Source organism: Pieris brassicae, chromosome 4 (assembly GCF_905147105.1).
Source record: "Pieris brassicae chromosome 4, ilPieBrab1.1, whole genome shotgun sequence".
In the NCBI taxonomy this organism is placed as follows: Eukaryota; Metazoa; Arthropoda; class Insecta; order Lepidoptera; family Pieridae; genus Pieris; species Pieris brassicae.
The window spans coordinates 9,571,154-9,591,589 of record NC_059668.1 but is presented as its reverse complement, the minus strand read 5'-3'; the positions used below and the strand labels follow the sequence as shown (position 1 = coordinate 9,591,589).

Sequence of the window (20,436 nt, the reverse complement as noted above, 5' to 3'; positions counted from 1 at the left end):
GATATTGGTTCTTTTTATGATTGATAATAAAGTTTCATCTCAGTTTTTGAGTATCTAGTCCGATAAACTGTGGCGTTGAACCCCTAAGATGAGAGTTATGAACATTAATATTGGTAGTACACCTAAATTATTTAAATCAGTGAGATATTCTCTGGCCGCCGTTAATTCTATATTTTTGGTAAGGAGTTTTTTATTCCTTTTTACTTTCCAGTGGATATTAAAAACAACAATTAGACTAACTCAAGATGTCCTTTTAATATCTCGTAGAGTTATAATGATAATAATGTTATGGCAGATAAACTATATTTTCTGAAGTCGTTTAGCCAATATTTAACAATATTGGCCAAGAATAAAATAATATCAATTATGAATTTATTTTCAGATAAAGGGCATTATACTGCCTATACTTGGAGTAACGTATTTGGTAAAACATAATGTTTACGACCAACTTATTACAAATAGATTTATTAACTTACCTGCCTTTACTATAGCAACAGGAGTTCTGATTTTAGCCATTGCCGTCTTGGGTTACTATGGAGCTTTTTCCGAAAAATTTTACGTTGTTGCCGGTGTAAGTAATTATTATTATACAATATTTTATATATTTTTTATAAATATAATGTAAAATCTTTCCAGAAATTATGTCATTGATAATATGATGAACTTCATCCGTTTTTACTGAGACAAAATCGCCACCTTTTATCAAAATGTGTTTTGCATGATTTATGATTTTTATCATTTTCAGTACGCAGCTCTCATGGTAGTAATATTTGTTTTTGAGATGACGATAACAATAATCGCATTTGACCTTCGCAATAGTTCAGCGACAGCAATAAGAACACCAATGGTGGAAAGTATGAATTTATATGAAGCGAGACGGGATATTGCCAGGCTATGGGACGATTTGCAAATGAGCGTATGTATTGATAAATTACAAATGTATAAATGGCAAGACTTAGGGTAACGTAGAAGAAGAAAGCAATTATTAGAACGTTACTCGGAATCATAATCAGAATTGGCGGGAAAAGTTAAAACTATCGATGTAATAACCATTATTGGTTAATGTCATCCTATATAACCAAATGCGTAGTCTCAAATTCTAATTAATAAGAAACCGAAAACTGGATATAAACGTACCTATCCTTGAATATAAAACATAGCCTTTATTACGATTAATTTCATTATTAAATACAATTATTGCTATTATTATTATAATTAAGTAACAGATATAGCAACATTTGTAGATCTTTGAGAGAAAAACAAATTAACAGGTCGCCATCGGCAAAATGGCGCCATATCTATCCGATATTCTTATCTAAACCGCCTTTTGTAACCTTTTTAGTCTATTGCGTCCAACTTTTGTTATTACAATGCATCTTTAAATTAAGTTTTACTTTTGACATTGATGGCTTACATGCACTTTATTCGGTGATGGTTAAAGTTCTGATCAATAAATAATTTCAGTTTGAGTGCTGCGGTGTGTCTGGTCGACACGACTGGTCCAACCGTATACCAATCAGCTGTTGTCACATCGACTACGGAACCATCTCACCGTTTCAGTGCAATATTAGTAATTCTTATCCAACGGGATGCGCGTCTGCCCTCGGCGGTTGGTTCAGCACAAATGCGCATGTCATGGGCACTTTTGCTGCTGTATTTACTTCGATACAGGTGGTTATTTATTTACACTTTATTCTTATAGCCAAAAATGCTATAAATATAAAATTAAACAGTTTTAAAACCATATACAGCACATATATGTAAGATAAAATAGTTTAGTTATTTTTTAATTATGTATAACTTACGACATATGTTGTAAAACGATTATCGTTTCGGAATCACATTGGAGGAGATAAGTATCAGTGAAATAGTGGTAGTATTGAAGTATGTAGATTTTATTGAGACATTTCTTGATTATTTTTTTGTCTATAAACGTCAATATTTAAGGTCACTTCAAGTGATAAAATTAATCGTTAAGAAAAAATGGTTTAATATCTCTTGAAGATGTAGCATTGAGGCGTTAAAAAACTGAAACAAATTTCTTTACTTAGAATCGAATCTTTCGCCATATCAAAGCCACGGAGGTGATTTTAAAAATAATTATATTAGTTATATCTACGGAATAGCTTTAACCCAATAATAGGGTAAGTTCATCGTAGCTTCTAAACGGATATACTTAATATGATAACACATAACCGCTCCTTAGTAAGAAAGCTGATATGAACAAGAAGGCCTACTGTTACCTATAACTTATAAAGATCAATTCAAGGCTTTCAGGTTATAAGCATTATGGGTATTTATTTACTTCATACTAACCTTACGTTTGGAATATCAATGCTGCTAAGCTACTTTGATGATGGAGCTCGAAAATTGTGTTATCTGTTTTTTATATTACAGGCTTTGCTGACAGCAATGTCCGGATGGCTAGCGTGGAGGGCCAAATTCGAAGAAGTCGAGTTGGAGTCGTAAAAAGTCCAGAGTCCAGACTATATAACACATAACAATGATTAGATAGGTGACGATTTAAAACTCTAATAATGACCACAAACTTTTCATAACATAAGGCAGACTCCATAGACTAAATGATGTTTTTCGTGATTGAATCGCTTCACGTACGTCATTGATTCACTCGAATCCTGTCACAAATATGTATATTTCATTCTTCATAAGAGTTTAATGTCTGTAATAATAATTAGGTAACAATTACTGATGTCAGAAACTTGGAATTACATGGAATGAAAACTTAAGATTGGTTTTATGATTGTAGTATCACAGATCAAATAGATGAAATCTGAGTAACCTTAAATGTTAACGTCATTGTATATCGTAGATTATAGAGCCAGGTATATCATATCGAAAATATGTCACTGTATAATACCTATATAGTAAAGTTAATAAAGATTTAACAAAAATATGATTATAATTTTATTTTCTCACCTATTTTTACCACGTTTAAATTTTATTTCATTTTAAGCCGATCCTATTTCATTTTAGTCTTAGTTCAAGTAGTTTCAACCCGCGTGAGATTTCGATAGTGGGTGGTCTCCTCCACCAATGAGTGCTTGGCCCTTACAGATTTCCCAAACTCTTCAACACATAACTAAAACTCAAGGATGAAATGAAATATTTAGGTCATAGACAGTAAAGTGCTCTTTCACCTTGATTACAAAGTAAAAGAAGCAACGATCGCCTTAAAGATACTGGATTATATGGCTGACCAACAACCTCCAGTGGATAAAAGGACACAATGATGCTGCCGACGAGCTTGCAGAGAGGATCCGGAATACTTCCAGCAGGCCCGTCACTCCTTCCTTTGCCCCTACTTCCTTGCTTTTCTTGCAAGTGGAAATGGATTCGCCAAAGATCCACAGAACTCCAAAATCAGTCAATGTTACTATGATAAAGCATAGTCGCAAAACGCAGATTTCAGACAGTCAAAAATAGCACTGTCAGAAGTAAACCCGCGAGTGGCAAAGCGAATTCTAAGCCTCAACAGAATCAATCTGAAACGATTTTTGCAACACGGACCAAATGTGCGGAAACTGAAACTCAACTACTAGGTCTGGATGTTGTTAAGTACTATTACTACTACTAGATCTGGTTGTTGTTAATAACAAACACGGAATTGAAGAAGTTAGTTGAAAGTTTCACAATAATGCTGGAATTAACAAGTACCTATCATAGCTAAAGTTATTGTTGCTAGCACCACGGCCTACTTTCCCGCAGGTGTTTCTACCGATGGATTATGGCATATATATATACTCCATAACAACTCCATAACAAAGTACTCTTATAACTATTTAATTACAACACAATTTTATATATATTGCGAGATATTTTATAAAATTGTGTTCTTATTAAATAGTTAAGTGTACTTTGTTATGGAGTTCATCTTAATATTTTTTGTAAGTTTTTGTGCGCCTTAAGAAAAAGTCATATAAAAAGCTGTCAGGCATTTTTGTATTTTATCACAAGCGTTATTTTCTTAAACGATTTTACACATAATTTGTATAATTATTTAGTATATTGGGGGTTAATGGGGGAGAGGGGTGAGAGATAGGGGGGGTAATGGGGGAGATCGGCGTTAACATCTTTCCGGCCCCAACTGTCAACCTCACCTGCACGCTCGGACAACACATCATCCGCGGCGGTATTCCTATACCGTGGTCCCCCTGCTAGATAACAGACGAGGCAATGGCGACCGAGCAGTGGCGGTATAACCACATTCCTGACCAGAGGTCAGAAGAGGCTACAGCGGCCTTAGGGTTCAAATAGCCCCTAAAAGAACTGGCGCAGAAGGCAACGGGAAACCACTGCAGCTAATCTCCCGAGAAAATTGTTATGAAAGAATCACGATTCCCATGCGAACCGCTTAGTCAGCGGCGCCGCGCCGCGTCCGGGGCGAGCGGTGGGAAATGGACTACCGGCCATGATGGAGTAAGAGACCAGGCTTCACGTGGAAATAATACTACTGGAAACTCCATAAAGTTGCGAAAAATCCAGAAGATAGGCATGTGGAATGTTCGTGGGTTGCTTAAACCCAGTAAATTTAATATCGTGGATAGAGAAGCCACCAGATGTGGTTTATCCATTTGCGGTCTAACAGAAACACACTGGAGAGGCAACGGGCATTTCTCTACCGACACCCATGCCGTCTACTTTTCCAGTAGCGATGACAGTAGCCACGGAGAGTAACGGAGTAGCGATTATTATTCCTAAGCATACGAATAACAGTGTAATGGGGTATGAGGCAGTTAGCGACCGCATTATGTCAATGAAGCTCAAAGCGTCACCTGTAAACATCAATCTAATACAGGCATATGCCCCCACCAGTGAAGCTCTACCCCTCGTACTGGAGAGTTTCTACCAAGATTTACAAGCAACAATTGCTAACATCCCCAATAGAGAGTTACTTATAATAATGGGTGATTTCAACTCAAAAATTGGCGCAAACTCTGCCCAGTACAGCAAATGTGTGGGAAACTTCGGACTTGGGGTACGTAACGAAAGAGGTGAAAGATTTATGCAGTTTGCAGATGAAAACAATAGGGTGGTGGCGAACAGTCTATTCCAACACCATCCCCGGAGACTGTTCACCTGGACATCACCTGGAGGAAGTACCAAAAACCAGATCGATTACATATTGATAGGATCACGTTGGCGCACCTCTATTCTTAATGCCCACACACTTCCTGGGGCTGATCGTGGTTCTGATCACGAACTTAAAGATGAGGTTGAAGCTCAAAGCCGCTCGATCCTTCAAAAAGACAAGACGAATTGAAGCAGATATCGAGAAATTCAATACAGCCATTGAGCGGAGTTGGAAGGATTGGACAGTTATGAACCACAACGAAGCTACACCAGACACGTTATGGAATAAGGCTAAACAACTCATCCAAAATGCAGTCACGGAGTCCAGTCCGAGATCAGAAACGCGCAAACGTCAACACTGGACTTGCCCTTATAGAAGAGAGGCGCCTTATGAAAGCCGCAGGAGCAGACATAAGAGAGCTGAATCAACTGTCTGCTAACATCCAAGCCTGCTGCAGGTGAGACCACAATTCCCACCTTCATAGCATTTGTGACGAACTTGAAAAACATGCTATGAAGCACGAATCTAGAGATCTTTACCACAAAATTCGTCTTATTACAAAATCTCTACCTGTTAAAACCTGGGCTATCGAGAACGACAGAAATGAAGTGGTAAACGAACTCGACAAAATCTCGGAAACGTGGAGGAGCTATTGCCAGTCATTGTTCCTGGATCCGCAGTCGCGGCAGTCTATAGACACAGAACCAGAGCCAGATAATTTGCAACCAGACATCCTTCTGTCCGAAGTAAGAGCTGCCATAAAACATCTGAAAAGTAAAAAAGCAACTCTAGGTAACTCTAAAGCAAATCTAGATAGGAGAACTCATTGCTCTGATATCACACGCTAGCAAAATATTGTTACATATTCTCAACGAGCGCCTGAAAGCATACCTTTATAAAGAGATCGCTCCAGAACAGGCTGGTTTTGTGAAGGGAAAAGGCACTCGGGAACAAATACTCATTTTACGGCAGATCATGGAGAAGTCAAGAGAATTTAATAAGGCCATGTTCATTTGCTTTGTTGATTTCTCCAAAGCTTTCGACTCGGTGAGATGGCCGGTATTGTGGAAGACCCTGCTAGATATGGGCACACCAAAACATCTTGTGCACCTATTAAGACGGCTTTATGAAGAGGGCACAGCTTCTGTTCGCACAGATGATGTCCTATCAGGTGATTTCCATCCAAGTGCCGGAGTACGCCAGGGGTGCATAATATCGCCGTTCTTATTAAACTTGTACACGGAACTCATAATGCGCATCATCTTGGAAGACTGGACAGACGGTGTAACAATTGGTGGATACCGGATTGCGAACTTGCGTTACGCGGATGACACCACTCTGTTTGCATCCAGTTCGCAACACTTTTAAGAACTGTCTCTTACGTACCTTAGGAGTCCACTACGGAAAATTGCTAAAATTACGCTCCATTATAAATGTGTCTAGTAAGATAAATTAGCTCGTTTTCCTTATCAAAGATTATATTTGCGATAAAAATATCCGAGAAACACAACTCTAGTCTATTGCATATCACGCGGACGCCCAGCGCGTACGTAAAATCAAAATGTTGAGCAAAATCTTTACCACCGTAAAATACACTTTAGTATCAGTGAATTTCTTATTCCTGGTAAGTGCGAATCGAGAATCAGTGTAAATTTAGTGTATGGAAAGTGAAAATAAAGTGTTTTTCAGATAACGGGTATTATTGTACTGGCTGTCGGTAGTTCGGTGCAATCAGCATACAATGGATACCATCAATTCTTATCGGAGAGGTTTTTCTCTCTCCCTGCATTTTGTGTTGCAACTGGAGTGATAGTATTCCTCGTTGCATTCGCTGGATTTTATGGCGCCTTCATGGAGAATTATTACATGATTATGGCGGTAAGTTGCCACAGACTACGATTCACTCTATGCTCTATGATTAAAGACAATTCTTGACGTGATTTAACAAATAGGTTATAATAAAATAATAAAAATAAAATCGTGAGAATAACTTGTACATAAATAATTCATGATACTGAATTTTACAAACAATTTGTATTATCATCCGGCGCTTTTCTGTTAATTCTTAATAACTCATAAATGCTATGATGAACCCTTATCTCAAATTATTATGGTAGATAGGTACACAACAATAAGCTAGAGTTCCTGTCTTCGATTTCCGACGTAATAATAAATTCGGTAGTAACAAAAGGTTAACTTGCCCTAAAAATCTATAAAACAGGTGTAGAACTGTACTCCATTGCACTGGAACGTCAAAGAAAACACAGGTAGTCTGAACAGAGATTAATTCGATTATTGCATACGCGGAGCATGTCCTAAATCCCAAATGTCAAGCTATTTATAGAATTTGTATGGTATCACCGACGGCATTTATTTACTTGGCTTTACTGGCGTATAATTGTAATGAAGAAAATATTAGAATCCTTGATATGGTTGCATGAGCTTAGTTACTTTTTTAACTACGTATATATAAATATAGAAGAAGATAATAATTATTCATAAAAATACATTTATAAATAAAGTATCCGTCGTCTCTTTCGCTCAAATTATGTTTATGCTGTGACGAAAAGAGATAAGTATTTTAGTTAAAACTGCTCAATGAAACAGATTTATTTGTAAGTATTAGGGAGAGAGAGAATACAACATATAGATAGTAATCGTAATGATTTCAGCATTTATATACAGGAATGATATAATAGTATATTAGTTCAGAAACGGGGCATAAGTAGGTACCTACAGGGACACTAAAAATATCCCGGTTCCTATATAAAATTGGTGGTTTCGTTATAAACGTTAATAGTATATATAGCCTTGGAAATGCAATAATGACATTTATTTTTTTATTTCGCAATCGCAATAGCTAGCATAAATTACATATAACAAAAAACAATTATACTCAAGATATAGCCAAAGATGGAATACATAATATGTATTTACAAAAAATTACAATAGGATATAATTAATAGAAATTATTAAATTTTACTTAGTAATACCTAATTCGGCTGTGTTGTGTGATGGTGTGAAAGGTTTGTACGTAAGGGTGTGTATGTGGGGTGTGCTCATTGTGTGTGGTGTAATTACGATATGATACAATTTTAGACTGGTTCACGCATTGCGCCAGACATAGGGTTGATTTATCTAAATTGTGAATTCATTTTTATCGACTAATACTGAGTTTAGGTGATTGTCAAGTATATACATATACATGACAATGTATATATATATTTGACAATCACCATCAAACATTTATATAATAAATAATAATAATTATATATCTAACTCCACTAACGAATATATTCGCAAATTTGTTACATAATTGCATAACTTTTTATTTCTCACTTGCCATGACTAAAACCATAAAATTATAAACATAATGACGTGTTTTTTATTTTAATACTTACCAAGGCACTATCTACTGGTATTCAATTCCAAAGATAAGTACGTACTTGCACGTACGAGTGTATGAATAATACACAAATTCAAAACACTTCATACATTTTAACAAAAGTAATTAATTTAAATTTATAAAAATAGGATATTATTACAATATTTTCTTTTGTAATAACATACTAGAAATATACCTAACTGTTTTTTATAAGATTGTTGGCAAAGTGGGTTCAAAACTAACGAATTGGTGGCCGTGCAATCGAATCACGTCTGTGCACCATTGGACTCTTATGTGTGCATTTCACGCTCATACGGTGACGGAAAACATCGTGAGGAAACCGGCATGCCTTAGACCGAAAGAGTCGACGGTGTGTGTCAGGCACAGAAGGCTGATCACCTACTTGTCTATCAAGAAAGAAATGATCACGAAACATAAATATCGGACGATAAGGGTTGACCATACCGACCTTTTTTATTACTTTATTATTAACAAAATGTTATGCAAGACTTCTTCATTTGAGGGTGACGGTTCAGGCTAGTCTTGTTTTTCTATTCCGTCCTTTACGTATGATGACATGACTTTGTAAATTCAAACAGTGAACAAAATGAATGAAATAAGTGTAATTCGTCAAAATACATATTTTATTAGACTATTCAAATGTAGTACTTTTTATCAGGTTGATAACGATTTAACAAACAATGCCACTTTATTTTGATAAAATAATAAGCAGTAATTAGCCAATCCAAAGGTATGTTTAAAAAAATCCTTTTGTGTGTTGAAAGTTAAAAATAGATTTGCTTACTTAAGTAGATAACTATATATAAATTAATTCCAACACACAAATACACAGTATTAAGCATATTCTTAACATCTAAAAAATCCATCATCTTAAAAATCTATATATGTATAAATGAATCCCTACTTCCCTTGGTCACGAGTGAACGGCTGGACCGATTTCGCTATTTGTTGTGTTTGTTATTGTCCGGAGAAGAAAATAATTAGAAAATAGCACATAAATCAGTAAATATTAAGAATAATTGACCACCTTATTAAATAATCAAACTAAATAATTAAATAACAAAATAATTACAGTCGCTAATTATTTGTGGCATTAATCTTGAAAATCCATGTTTTTTCACATGGCCAGTTATATGTCGCCTGTTCCCACGTCGTAATACCAAAAAACTATTTATATACGCGCTAAAAAAAAATCATATATAAAAATCATAAAGCATTTTTATTTAATTATACCAATTCGAAATCATATTCATAGTTAAGACAGGTCAACGTCTGTCAGGTCCGCTAGTTAATAAATAGAAAATTAAAACAAATTTAAAAAGTTTAGCCCCTATGACAGTGTACCTTTTAACGCGGGCTGTATTTTCTCGCTGAATTGCGATACTTACTCGTTGAACGAAGAAAGCACCAGCTCTGAGGTCACCGGTACTATCAACTAGGCGACCAGTTAAGTCTTTCATTACCTGTGCACTAGAACCCTAAATTAAATTATTTGTAAGAAAATTGTTAATTTTGTTAAACTATACATACAATTAATTATTTTCTGATCGGCTTGATTATCTCTCTCTCTCCGCTAAGACAATGCGAAACGTTCTCTGCAAAGTGTATTATGCAGTGTGCTGGAAAGTTGTTTGGGTTGATCCCACCTGCCTCGTCCATCACCGTACAAGCCGTATTAACTCCAGACTTAACCTCTCTTAAACTCACCTTGATGACTAGAAGTCTTCCAGGGTCCGCTTCACTAGATACTTTCTTTTGCTAGCGAAGTTTGGACCTCCTTGGGAGATACGAACTCTAATTAATTAAATAAAGAGCGTACTCCTCCTTCAAATGCCGGCAACGTAGCTACTTAGGGGTCTATGGGCTGCGATGACTACCCTTTATAAGCGTCCCGTAGGCGCCAATATTCAACAAAAAGTGATACAACCTTTATGTACAATTTTAAGTTCTACAAATGTGATATTAAAAAGTGTTTTTTCTACCCTTATAATATTATTAAAAATATATTGTATCAAACATGCAAAGTTGGTATCGTATACTGTTATATATAACTGGATAATAACAACCCTTTATTCATTCACGTCTTATAGACATACTTTTAAGAAAAACATTTTCCACCCGATTTTATTTTGTGCCATCCAAATTTTTCCGTGGGCCATCATTCTAATAACTTGATTATAGTAACTTTTGATGTACTGTTACTACTACCAAGAAAGTGTTAAGTAAATAAGTTTGCAACAAAAAAAATATTACTAAAATAAAGAATCTTTTATTTATTTATGAGTCCTAATGCATGCTTTATTCGTATGACCGAGATGGCCTGTTCCCAGGAGCATTAAGAAAATCACAAGTATGTGATGTTTGAATTAAAAATTATAAATATGTATTGATCCTTCACTATAATTGTAATTACTATTATTGAATTTGAATTGATTTAATTACTTATATTTGACTTTTATTAAAAATATACGATAAAAATTCCTCGATACAAAAAAACACTAAGTCACATATAAATTTATTTAAATATAAAAGCACATAAGGTTGGCCGAGAGCTATTACTTGCAATTTGATTAAATATTGTATATTTTACGAGGTAATTTGAATAAAAAGCATTAGGCGTTTACTTCAATTTGTTCCGCGAAACACTGTGGTCCGTCTTATCTCACGCGAAATTCAGGCATGCGTTTGTTTCACTAACCACTACAGCGGGCGGAGGGAGACGCATGAGTAAAATCATGAAAGTTGCTAGGCTAAAGCTCTTTCTTAAGTGGTACATACAAAACCAATATAAAAAAAAAATATATTGGAAAATTGTTTAGCAAATATATTAAAAATTACATAGAAATACGTTTACGTACGCATACATTTATCGCTAACTTGCAAAAACACTAATGAGTAGTTATTATAATTGAAGCCACATTTTTGTAATATATCCAGTAATTTAATCCTCCAATTCAGACAGATTAGGCGAGACCGGTCAAGTTCTTTAATTCGGCTTAAGACAATCCCCTATCAATTTTTAACTTTAATATGAACGCGTTTTTGTTTTTTTCGACGATAAATATTTTCATATTATATTTAAAACAATTATGCAGGGGTAGACTTTCAATGTGATGTAGTTAGAATACAGATTGTGTATCCATGTAGTCGACTTTCGATAATTCGAATTTGAATGTGAAAAATGCTCGATAACTGGAATCAATGTTACTCTTGGTAATTTAAAGTTAAAGGAATGGTATCTTGCTCGCCAACAACGATAATAACAAGTCCCAACTTCACTACTCTCTATAATTGAAATTGTTTTGTCAAACACATAAACATTTCTAAAATGTTTCGGACAATGATAGACTGAAGTCGCTTACAAAAAAGATTACAGACTTCTTTTAGAAAAAAATACGTGAATTGTATTTTTAATACATAATTATATAGAAATAATAAATCTTTTTCTTTCGTGATCATTAAAACGCTTGTTATGTTGAACACTTTGTAATTTAAATCTGTGCTTGTGATCTTTGGTTATCTGTGGTACCTCCAGTTTCAAATTATCGAGAGTCATATGTATTTCGCCTATAAAGAATAGTGATCTATTTATTTATAGCCGCATCATCAAGGCCACACAGAAGAAAAAGAAAAGAATTAATGCGTGCACAAACATAATTATAATTTAATGGTTTACATTGAAAAATATTATTAAAAAATCCTAAAAATTATAAAATCGATGGGCGATCCCACAAAATATTAATATTGTTCGGGCCTCGTAGCAGGTTGGATAGATGTAAAGTATAAAATAGAATGCCATTAAGAGATCCCATGGAATATGTCATGTCATATGGTACAACTTATGAACATTTATATATATATATATATATATATATATATAAATAAGCCATGTGGTTCAATCTCGTTTGATCTTTTTAGACCACGACTACAGAACGACACTCGAAACTCATTAATAAACGCTTTTTACCAGCGTAAAAAGTATCCTTGCGTAATAAATAATAGAATGTGATGATCCATTTCAGTTTGCCGGAGCTATGGTGTTAATGTTTGTATTCCAACTATCAGCCTGCATCGCTGGGTACGTGCTGAAAGGCAGCACAGTGGCTCTCGTGCAGCAACAGCTGTTGAACACCATGGATGTGTATGGTTCAAACCTGGAGGTCACTAAGTTGTGGGATGAAGTGCAAGAAGACGTAAGTTTGATGATTTAAACTGTCCCTCTCAGATCGCTAAAAACATTGAACATTCTGTTAGAGGTATGTGTGTGTGGCACAGAAGTTGGTGCTAAACACAATTTATATTATATTTTTATACAGCTTCGGTTTTGATAGTTATGCGTAGAGATGCGGGGTCTCTCTGCATCTTCTACCGCATTTACCACGGAGTTTCATGATTCGACGCCAAGGCAGAATACGAACGAACCTTTGACCTCTTTGTCCGTCGTTCCACAACTGAGCGTTTTTTAAGGCAGTTTTTGTCGCGCACCTCTAATATGGGGAACCACCTACCCACTAAAGTATTTCCGAATCAACTCGACTTAGGGTCCTTCAAGAAAAGAGCGTACCAATTCTTGAAAGGTCGGCAACGCACTTGCGAGTCTTCTGGCAATGTGAGTGTCCATGGGCGGCAGTATCACTTAACATAAAAGTACGTCGTTCCACAACTGAGCGTTTTTCAAGTCAGTTTTTTCCGCGCACCACCACTATATGGAAACAGCTGTCCACTGAAATATTATCGAATCAATATGGCGTTAAGAGTGTCCCGCATACACTTAACATTAGGTGAGCCTCCTGCACGTTTGCTCCCTGTTCTATAAAATGTAAATAGTTCAAAATTATAGTTTAATAAAAAAAACGCCATATTGGTCTCGAAATTAAAAAAAATATCGAATTAGTAATAAGTGATAATTTTCATTAATTTTTAATTAATCTTAAGTTACTAAACAATTAAACGTGATACTTTTACATGTTTTATGTTAAATGTAGTTACTTGGATAATAATTCTAATTACATACATTGCAGAATGTATTATCGTTTTTAACGTGTAATATCACAACAAAAGGGGTACTTAAAACTTGCGTTATCAGTGTTATCAGACATATTTTACAGCTGCCTCTTAGCCAAGCATGACAAGACTGTGCATTATTGTACTCTTAGACTTCTATAACATGAACGCATGACGCATAGCTATGTTTTTATAATATGTACCCGCATAATTTGGTAGTATTACGATGTTACACTGATGTTGTTTTATGAAATGTTGTATTTCTCGACGTAGTCACCTGTTTTCTAAAGCAAAGATAAAGAAAAACTTCCAGATTACTTAAAAAATCGTGTACCATGTCGGGTACAGGGCCATCCTCATTAAATTATTGGCCCATGAATTCCTTTAAATAAGCTATGGATGCGGAAATATGGAGGATGCTAGGTCCGGTGATTATGTAGGATGTTCAATCAAGGCAGTCATTGCAAATTTGGATTGGTGCGCGGGCGTTATTTTGGTGAAACAAAACCCCATTTAGCAAGTTATCCACGCTTCCGTATTTACTGGCTCCTTGATGAAGGTTTTTTTTAATAATGTCCACCCTTTGGCTGGTGTCATAAAACCAAACAGCTTTGTGATAATCTCAGGCTCGTTCGCGCGTCAGAATTAATTATGGGAACCTGGCGTGCTGACTCTGTTTTCACACCCAAATGGTTGTGCATTTTCATTTATTCTGTTATAAAAACATAACAGTAATAGAAACACGATTCGACAAGACAATGTTTTCGCCTTTTTGAATCATTTGTTAAGCAAAATAAGATTTAGGTAATAATTATTTTTTATTGAACAAATAGTTCTAATATACATAAAATAAACGAACTCTTTAAGATTAATATATTAGGTATAGAGCAGTATTGGCCTAGCGGCTTCAACGTGCGACTCTCATCCCTGAGGTCGTAAGTTCGATCCCCGGCAGTACACCAATGGATTTTGGTGTGTGTGTGGGAATGGATTTCAATGATGTGAAGGAAAACATCCGTCCATCGTGAGGGGCTTCCTCACGATGTTTTCCTTAGACCCAAAAGGTTTGCCGTAGACCCAAAAAGTCGACGGCCTGCGTCAGGCACAGAAGGCTTATCACCTACTTGCCTATTAGATTAACAAATGATCATGATCATCAGACTGTTTCATGATCATTTGATACAGAAATCTGAGGCCCAAACCTAAAAAGGTTGTAGCGCCATTTATTATTGTTTTATAGATTAATATTAAGATTTTTTATTACTATATACGTTAAGAAAATTGTAAATAATGTATATTTTATTGCAATATTTAATAAACGATATCTGTTTATATTGGCCATATGCGAAGATGTGATCTGTAATAGATACATGATTTATTATAATTATATTACATATATAGTATTAACTTAAATATATATTTGATGACCACGGTTTACCACGGTGTTCTCAGAAACGCCCCGACTAATTTTAATAAAAAAGTTTCATTAGTACCTAGATAATTTCATTTAACTCAGAAGAATAAAATGTTCCTATGATAGATACTGAATCAAATATTATCTATAGTTCACCTGTTGCGGTGTTCTGAACTCGAGCGACTGGTTACCACATCTTCATACAGAAGAATCCTTCGGCCTGCCCATCAGTTGCTGCGACCATGTCTACGGCACCATTCAAACATTCAACTGCAACACCACTTTGGCTTACACCACTGGATGCTCTGAAGCATTTGGGAACTGGGTCAAGTCTCACGCTGCCTCTATTGGAGTGGCAGGAATTGTTCTTGTATTTATGCAGGTATATATTAATGCTAAATAGGTATCCACGGTGGGCTAACAAGCTTAGAAGTTGGTTGGGGAGATTGGGAGAAATGCTTAAGATTGGAGTTGGTGAGAGAAGGCCTCGAGCATAGGCCTTCTCTCACCTTCCGTCCTTAAAAAAGTATTATTTTTGCATACAATTTGAAGTGTGTGTTGTAAGGGTGGGTGAATGTTTCAAGGATTTGAGGCTAAATTATTATAATTTTTTACGAGCGGATTGCACCGCCAGGCAGGATCTTTTGGTATGTGTATAGCAGTGCAGACTGCTAGTTTCCGCAGCAATGTTACTAGGTTAGCATATACATATATATTAAATTACAAATATATAATGTTTTTAAATTATCTAGAAATAACTAAACAATTTTAAAACAAATCCTTCACTGGTGAATTATTCCTATGAAACACACTTGTGTATGTGAATGTTGATTCGCATGAACAATATTTTGACAGGCGATACGATACAGGACAGGTACTGAATAATGCAATAATGGCAAGTAAAATCCCCTATTGAGACCTATTCAACTAAAAGTATTGATAAAAAACAAGGAATGTTATTTTTGTAAACATTTTCAAACGGAAAATTTTATCGAATTTCTTTTAGGTAAAATCTCGTTAAAGTTTGTTGGATTTTTTCAGGCCTTAGCTGTGGTCGGAGCGTTATGGTTGGCGAACATCACGAGACAAGAAAGACAATTTCCTTAAGTATTTTAATTACATTCATAGTACAAGAGATATTTAAATAAAATAAAAAACACAAAATGTATAGAGAACTTTACTTCGTTCGGTAATTAAGGATATTTAAAATGAGTTGAAATTTTCCAAACAAATTAATTCAACACATAACTCAAAATCCAAAAGGTAGTTGTTATCATGAAGATAGCGGAACCACTTAGACTGCGACAGATGACTGTCAATTTTGTAGGAGAATTAGCCGTTTTAATTAAATATAGTTAAAATAATAACTGATTTTTATTAAACCCATAAACATCCTTCGTCATAAAAATTAATCAGTTTTTTTTTGAAGGAATTTGTCCGTTTTTATTTTTGATTTGATTCGATAGAAAAGTACAGGTAACTTTAGTTTAATAGTACAATAACTGTTTTTGTTTTTATGAATAAAGATAGATACGTTATTGGTATTGGCGCTATGTTTACGCACTTAATTCCAAGCTATTCCCGAGACAAACATGTTTAAGATTGGAAGGTTTTCAACCGTATATAATGAAGTTGATAAAATGGTTTGCGTTTCGCGAGTAAATCAGCATTTTAAAATGAAAGAAATGATGACCTTAATACGGCTGATTTATTCGTGTTGGCAGACATACCGTACCTTGCATCCGAGATTTTAAAAGGTTTGTAAAAATATTGCAAAACTTTCATGGAGCGAAGTAAACATCATACATGATTTTTAAGATGTAGCTAAAAATATGTAGTGCGCAATATCCCATGACTTACATATACATTAGAATCATTAGTTATCCTTGGTTAATAGCTTCTTAATATGGAATGTCACACATCTCAAGTTGCATTTTAAATAAATAATAATATAATAATAGTGTACATTGTTTTGAATTATAATGTTTTTTAAGATACTTTCTCAACAATTGACTAATTAATTAGGCGTCTAGTAGCAGTCCTCCATTAGGTACCGTACAAAGCACCTTATGATTCATTTCTCAAAACGTAAATATTTTGAAATTAATTAGTATACTTATACTTAATTAGTATACTTTCTTTGAAACTTCCAAAATTATCTATTTACGTGTTCATTTGTTTTTTCTAATAGGTAATGTAAATAGATGATCAGCTTTCTGTGCCCCGTCCCCTCACACCCAGTCTTTTTGGATCTAAGACACGCCGGTTTCCTCACGATATTTTCGTTCATCCTACGAGCAAGTGTTAATGCGCAGATATAGGAAAGTCCATTTAGAAGTTCGAACCTAAGATCGCAGGCATCAGAGGTATACGTTGAGGCCATAACTGTTTAGCAAATCAAATTATATAATACAAGAATTTATACAATTATGAATTACAAGATGTTTTGGGTGCGTCACTTTATAATTTATAGATATATAAACAGGTATAATGAACAAAACTGATCAAACCTATGCATATAGCAGACATCACAGCTAAGGCTAACTACAGTATTTCAACTAAAGTCATTACTTTTCGAAAGATACACATTTGTCTCTTTCCAAAACAGTGTACACACGATTTGAAAGTCAGAGACGAAAGAGGACGTTATTTAAAGGAAGCGCAATAAGGTTTATGTAGTTTTTATGAATAAGTAAGTTAAAAATACAATATAGGTAAATAAGTTGGATTTATTATATTGTTTTGACAACAACTGCAGTGCAGACGTAGGACTGTCATATTTTGCAATTTAAAACAGTTTACTGTTGACATGACCGTCACAGAGACACATTTTATAATAATTTTACATAAAAAGTAAACAGAACAGAAATGTGACAGAAAAAATCGAGGTGAGCATGACGTACAGAACCAGAACCTTCGAGAGCAAAAACGTCTACGGTGAGAGACGGTTGAAGTATTTGCAACCACTAATAATAAAAGAATTCAATCAGTGGCACAAACTTTTTAGGTCTAGCCTCAGATTTCTGTATGTGTTTCATACCAATAATGTGCCAATCCTATAGGCAAGTAGGTGATCAGCCTTCTGTGCCTGACACACGCCGAGCCGTCGACTTTTTGGAGCTAAGGCAAGCCGGTTTCCTCAAGATGTTTTCCTCAACCGTTTATGCGAATGTTAAATGCATACATATAAAGTCCATTGGTGCATAGCCGGGGATCGACCTACGACCTCAGGGATAAGATTCGCTGTGCAGAAAATTAACGTTGAGCAACATATAAAAAACTAATTGAAGGAATCAAGCTGGTGCGGCCGCAGTCTTCTTCGCCTCAATCATATTCTTCGTTGCTTAAGATGCCTGCTGCCCTGCTAGTTCGGTCTGTAGCTACCCTTAGCGCAGCTATTATGTGGAGACCCGTGAGAATCGTGGCTAGGTTACAACAGCGAGTCAGTGATCTGCCCAGATAGCCTTCCACCTTGCCGATGACAACCAGCTTGTCTAGAGTCTTATCTGGGTCGCGACGGCCGCTATTACTAAAGTGAGTAAGTAATAACTGAAAATAATAAATGGCGCAAATTTAATTCTTTCCTCCAACTTTTTGTTTCCTTTGGAGCCGAAACTCTTGGGCCGTGGGGTTCAAATTTAAGGTTTAAGTTGGCAGTAGATAGAACCGGTGACCCCAGGGCTGGTGCTTTCCTCGCTCAACGAATAAGTATCGCAATACGGCGAGGAAATGCTGCCAGCTCCAGGGACCAAACTTTTTAAATTGTTTTTAATTTTCTATTTATCAATTTTTACTATGTAGGTTAAGGATATTGTAGAAATTGGTTGAAGAATTTGTCGCTGACAAGACAGCTATTGTTACATCTATCATACCATGATTGTATTATGCCGTAAAAAAATTGTCTTTGCCCATATATCGAAATGCACGTTAATAAACAATTACGTTTATTTTTGGAGAATAAATCATAAAATACGGTTGAAAACTTTATAAAGGTGATAATTTTGTTAATATTTGAGCGGTATTTTCTAATCAGGTTATCATATCTCTGATAAAACCAGTGTTAACAGTGATATCACTACAAAAGATTCGTAGCTACTTTGTCTTTTTATATAAATTTAGCTCTTTATATGAAATCAGGTTCAAATTGGGCATTAAGACACGTGTCAGTTTATAACTCTTTGAAAGACGATTTTATTTTTTTTGCCATATAGATGGCCTAGACTCCTGATGACTGGTACACAGGACCCACCCAATGGTTGTTATCATTTTATTATTTATTTTTAATAATATCGTATAGCTTAAAAAAATGTTACATTTTCTATTAGTAGTTGTGGAAGCCATTTACAGACCCAGATGTTATGAAAGTGACGCGGGCTCCGGGAGGTGCAACACCTAGTCCACTAAGACCCAACGTCCCCATCTCCTCGCCCTGGAATGAGGGCAGAGTAAAAGTTTATATTAACCTATGTCTTCGTCAAGAGCACCTAATGTGTATACACAACATTATTTTAAGTTATAACTTACAATCTATGCTTGTCGGTTTGAGTGACGTACAAACACCAAGGAGTAAGTTTCCCTTATTAAGTAAATTAAAAGGCCGGCAACGCATTTGCGAGCCCTTTGCCGTTGAGGGTCCATGGGCTGCGGTATCAATTAACATCAGATGAGCCTGTGATATGTAGAAAAATCTTTCTTGAATCATTCTGTTTATCAATGAAAACTGCATTCAATTTTGTTGCATATTTTAGTAGGTAAACCTATATTAAACCTTTTTTTTTTGTCCATAGACACTCTCAATACCAGAGGGCCTTGCTTTATACTATTACAAATTACGTACCGCCAAGTGGTCACAAAATACGTGAAATTTAATTTCTATATACTCTTTACTTGAAACTGCTAATATTTATAAAATGAGAAATTGCTTGTAAACCGAAATGTGTTAATTACACTTACCTAAGGTCATTATAAATAACTTAATTTAACCGAAGATTCCTATTAGTATCTGTGACAGAGGCGGAAAACTGTCGGTCACACGGTCTGGCAATTAAAACTTGACAATTTAGAGAAGTAAAAACTTAAAACCAATAATATTCTGTAATTTACATGACGCCATCTTTATTTAGGGATGCCAGCAACGTATTTTATTAATTGAATGCGTAAATTAGAGTGGGTCCGAAAAATTCATCAAATAATTATAATCACAGATTGACTCATCATATACTTATGTATTTGCAAGAAATAATAGTACATTATGGTCATATGGATCTCAAATTTAGGCGCTCACTAAAGCGTACAAAACTACATGTGTTTCAAAGATAGATGGAATGATGTGTGATAGGGTAGAGAAGAATAACTAAGGTAGAAGATGTCACAATGAAAATAAATAAACTTAACTGGAAATAGGTAGGGCACATGGCATGAGGAACAAACTATTCAAGGTTCCCAAGGTACAATAAACTTAAGAGAGGAAGACATTAGCAATGGTGGAAAGTGGCACAGTGCACAGACGGAAATGGTGGG

At 35.3% G+C, this 20,436-nt stretch overlaps 2 protein-coding genes and 1 long non-coding RNA gene across 3 annotated transcripts; 2 read left to right on the top strand and 1 right to left on the bottom strand.

The window, feature by feature from the left end:
* Positions 1-38: 38 nt before the first annotated feature.
* LOC123708528 (leukocyte surface antigen CD53-like) lies at positions 39-2,914 on the top strand. The gene is made up of 5 exons (XM_045659288.1): positions 39-178; positions 383-571; positions 746-916; positions 1,465-1,671; positions 2,398-2,914. The coding sequence occupies exons 1-5, from the start codon at positions 89-91 to the stop codon at positions 2,467-2,469; spliced, it is 729 nt and encodes a 242-aa protein (XP_045515244.1). The 5' UTR covers positions 39-88; the 3' UTR covers positions 2,470-2,914.
* A 3,674-nt stretch (positions 2,915-6,588) lies between these two features.
* LOC123708285 (CD63 antigen-like) lies at positions 6,589-16,126 on the top strand. Its single transcript, XM_045658942.1, has 5 exons — positions 6,589-6,716; positions 6,782-6,970; positions 12,521-12,691; positions 15,068-15,298; positions 15,958-16,126. The coding sequence occupies exons 1-5, from the start codon at positions 6,654-6,656 to the stop codon at positions 16,021-16,023; spliced, it is 720 nt and encodes a 239-aa protein (XP_045514898.1). The 5' UTR covers positions 6,589-6,653; the 3' UTR covers positions 16,024-16,126.
* Positions 16,127-18,127: 2,001 nt separating this feature from the next.
* On the bottom strand, positions 18,128-19,901 carry LOC123708888. The gene is made up of 3 exons (XR_006753668.1): positions 19,870-19,901; positions 19,230-19,345; positions 18,128-18,465 (listed from the first exon to the last, which is right to left on the bottom strand). It is a non-coding gene; the product is annotated as an uncharacterized LOC123708888 (long non-coding RNA).
* Between the last annotated feature and the right edge of the window lie 535 nt (positions 19,902-20,436).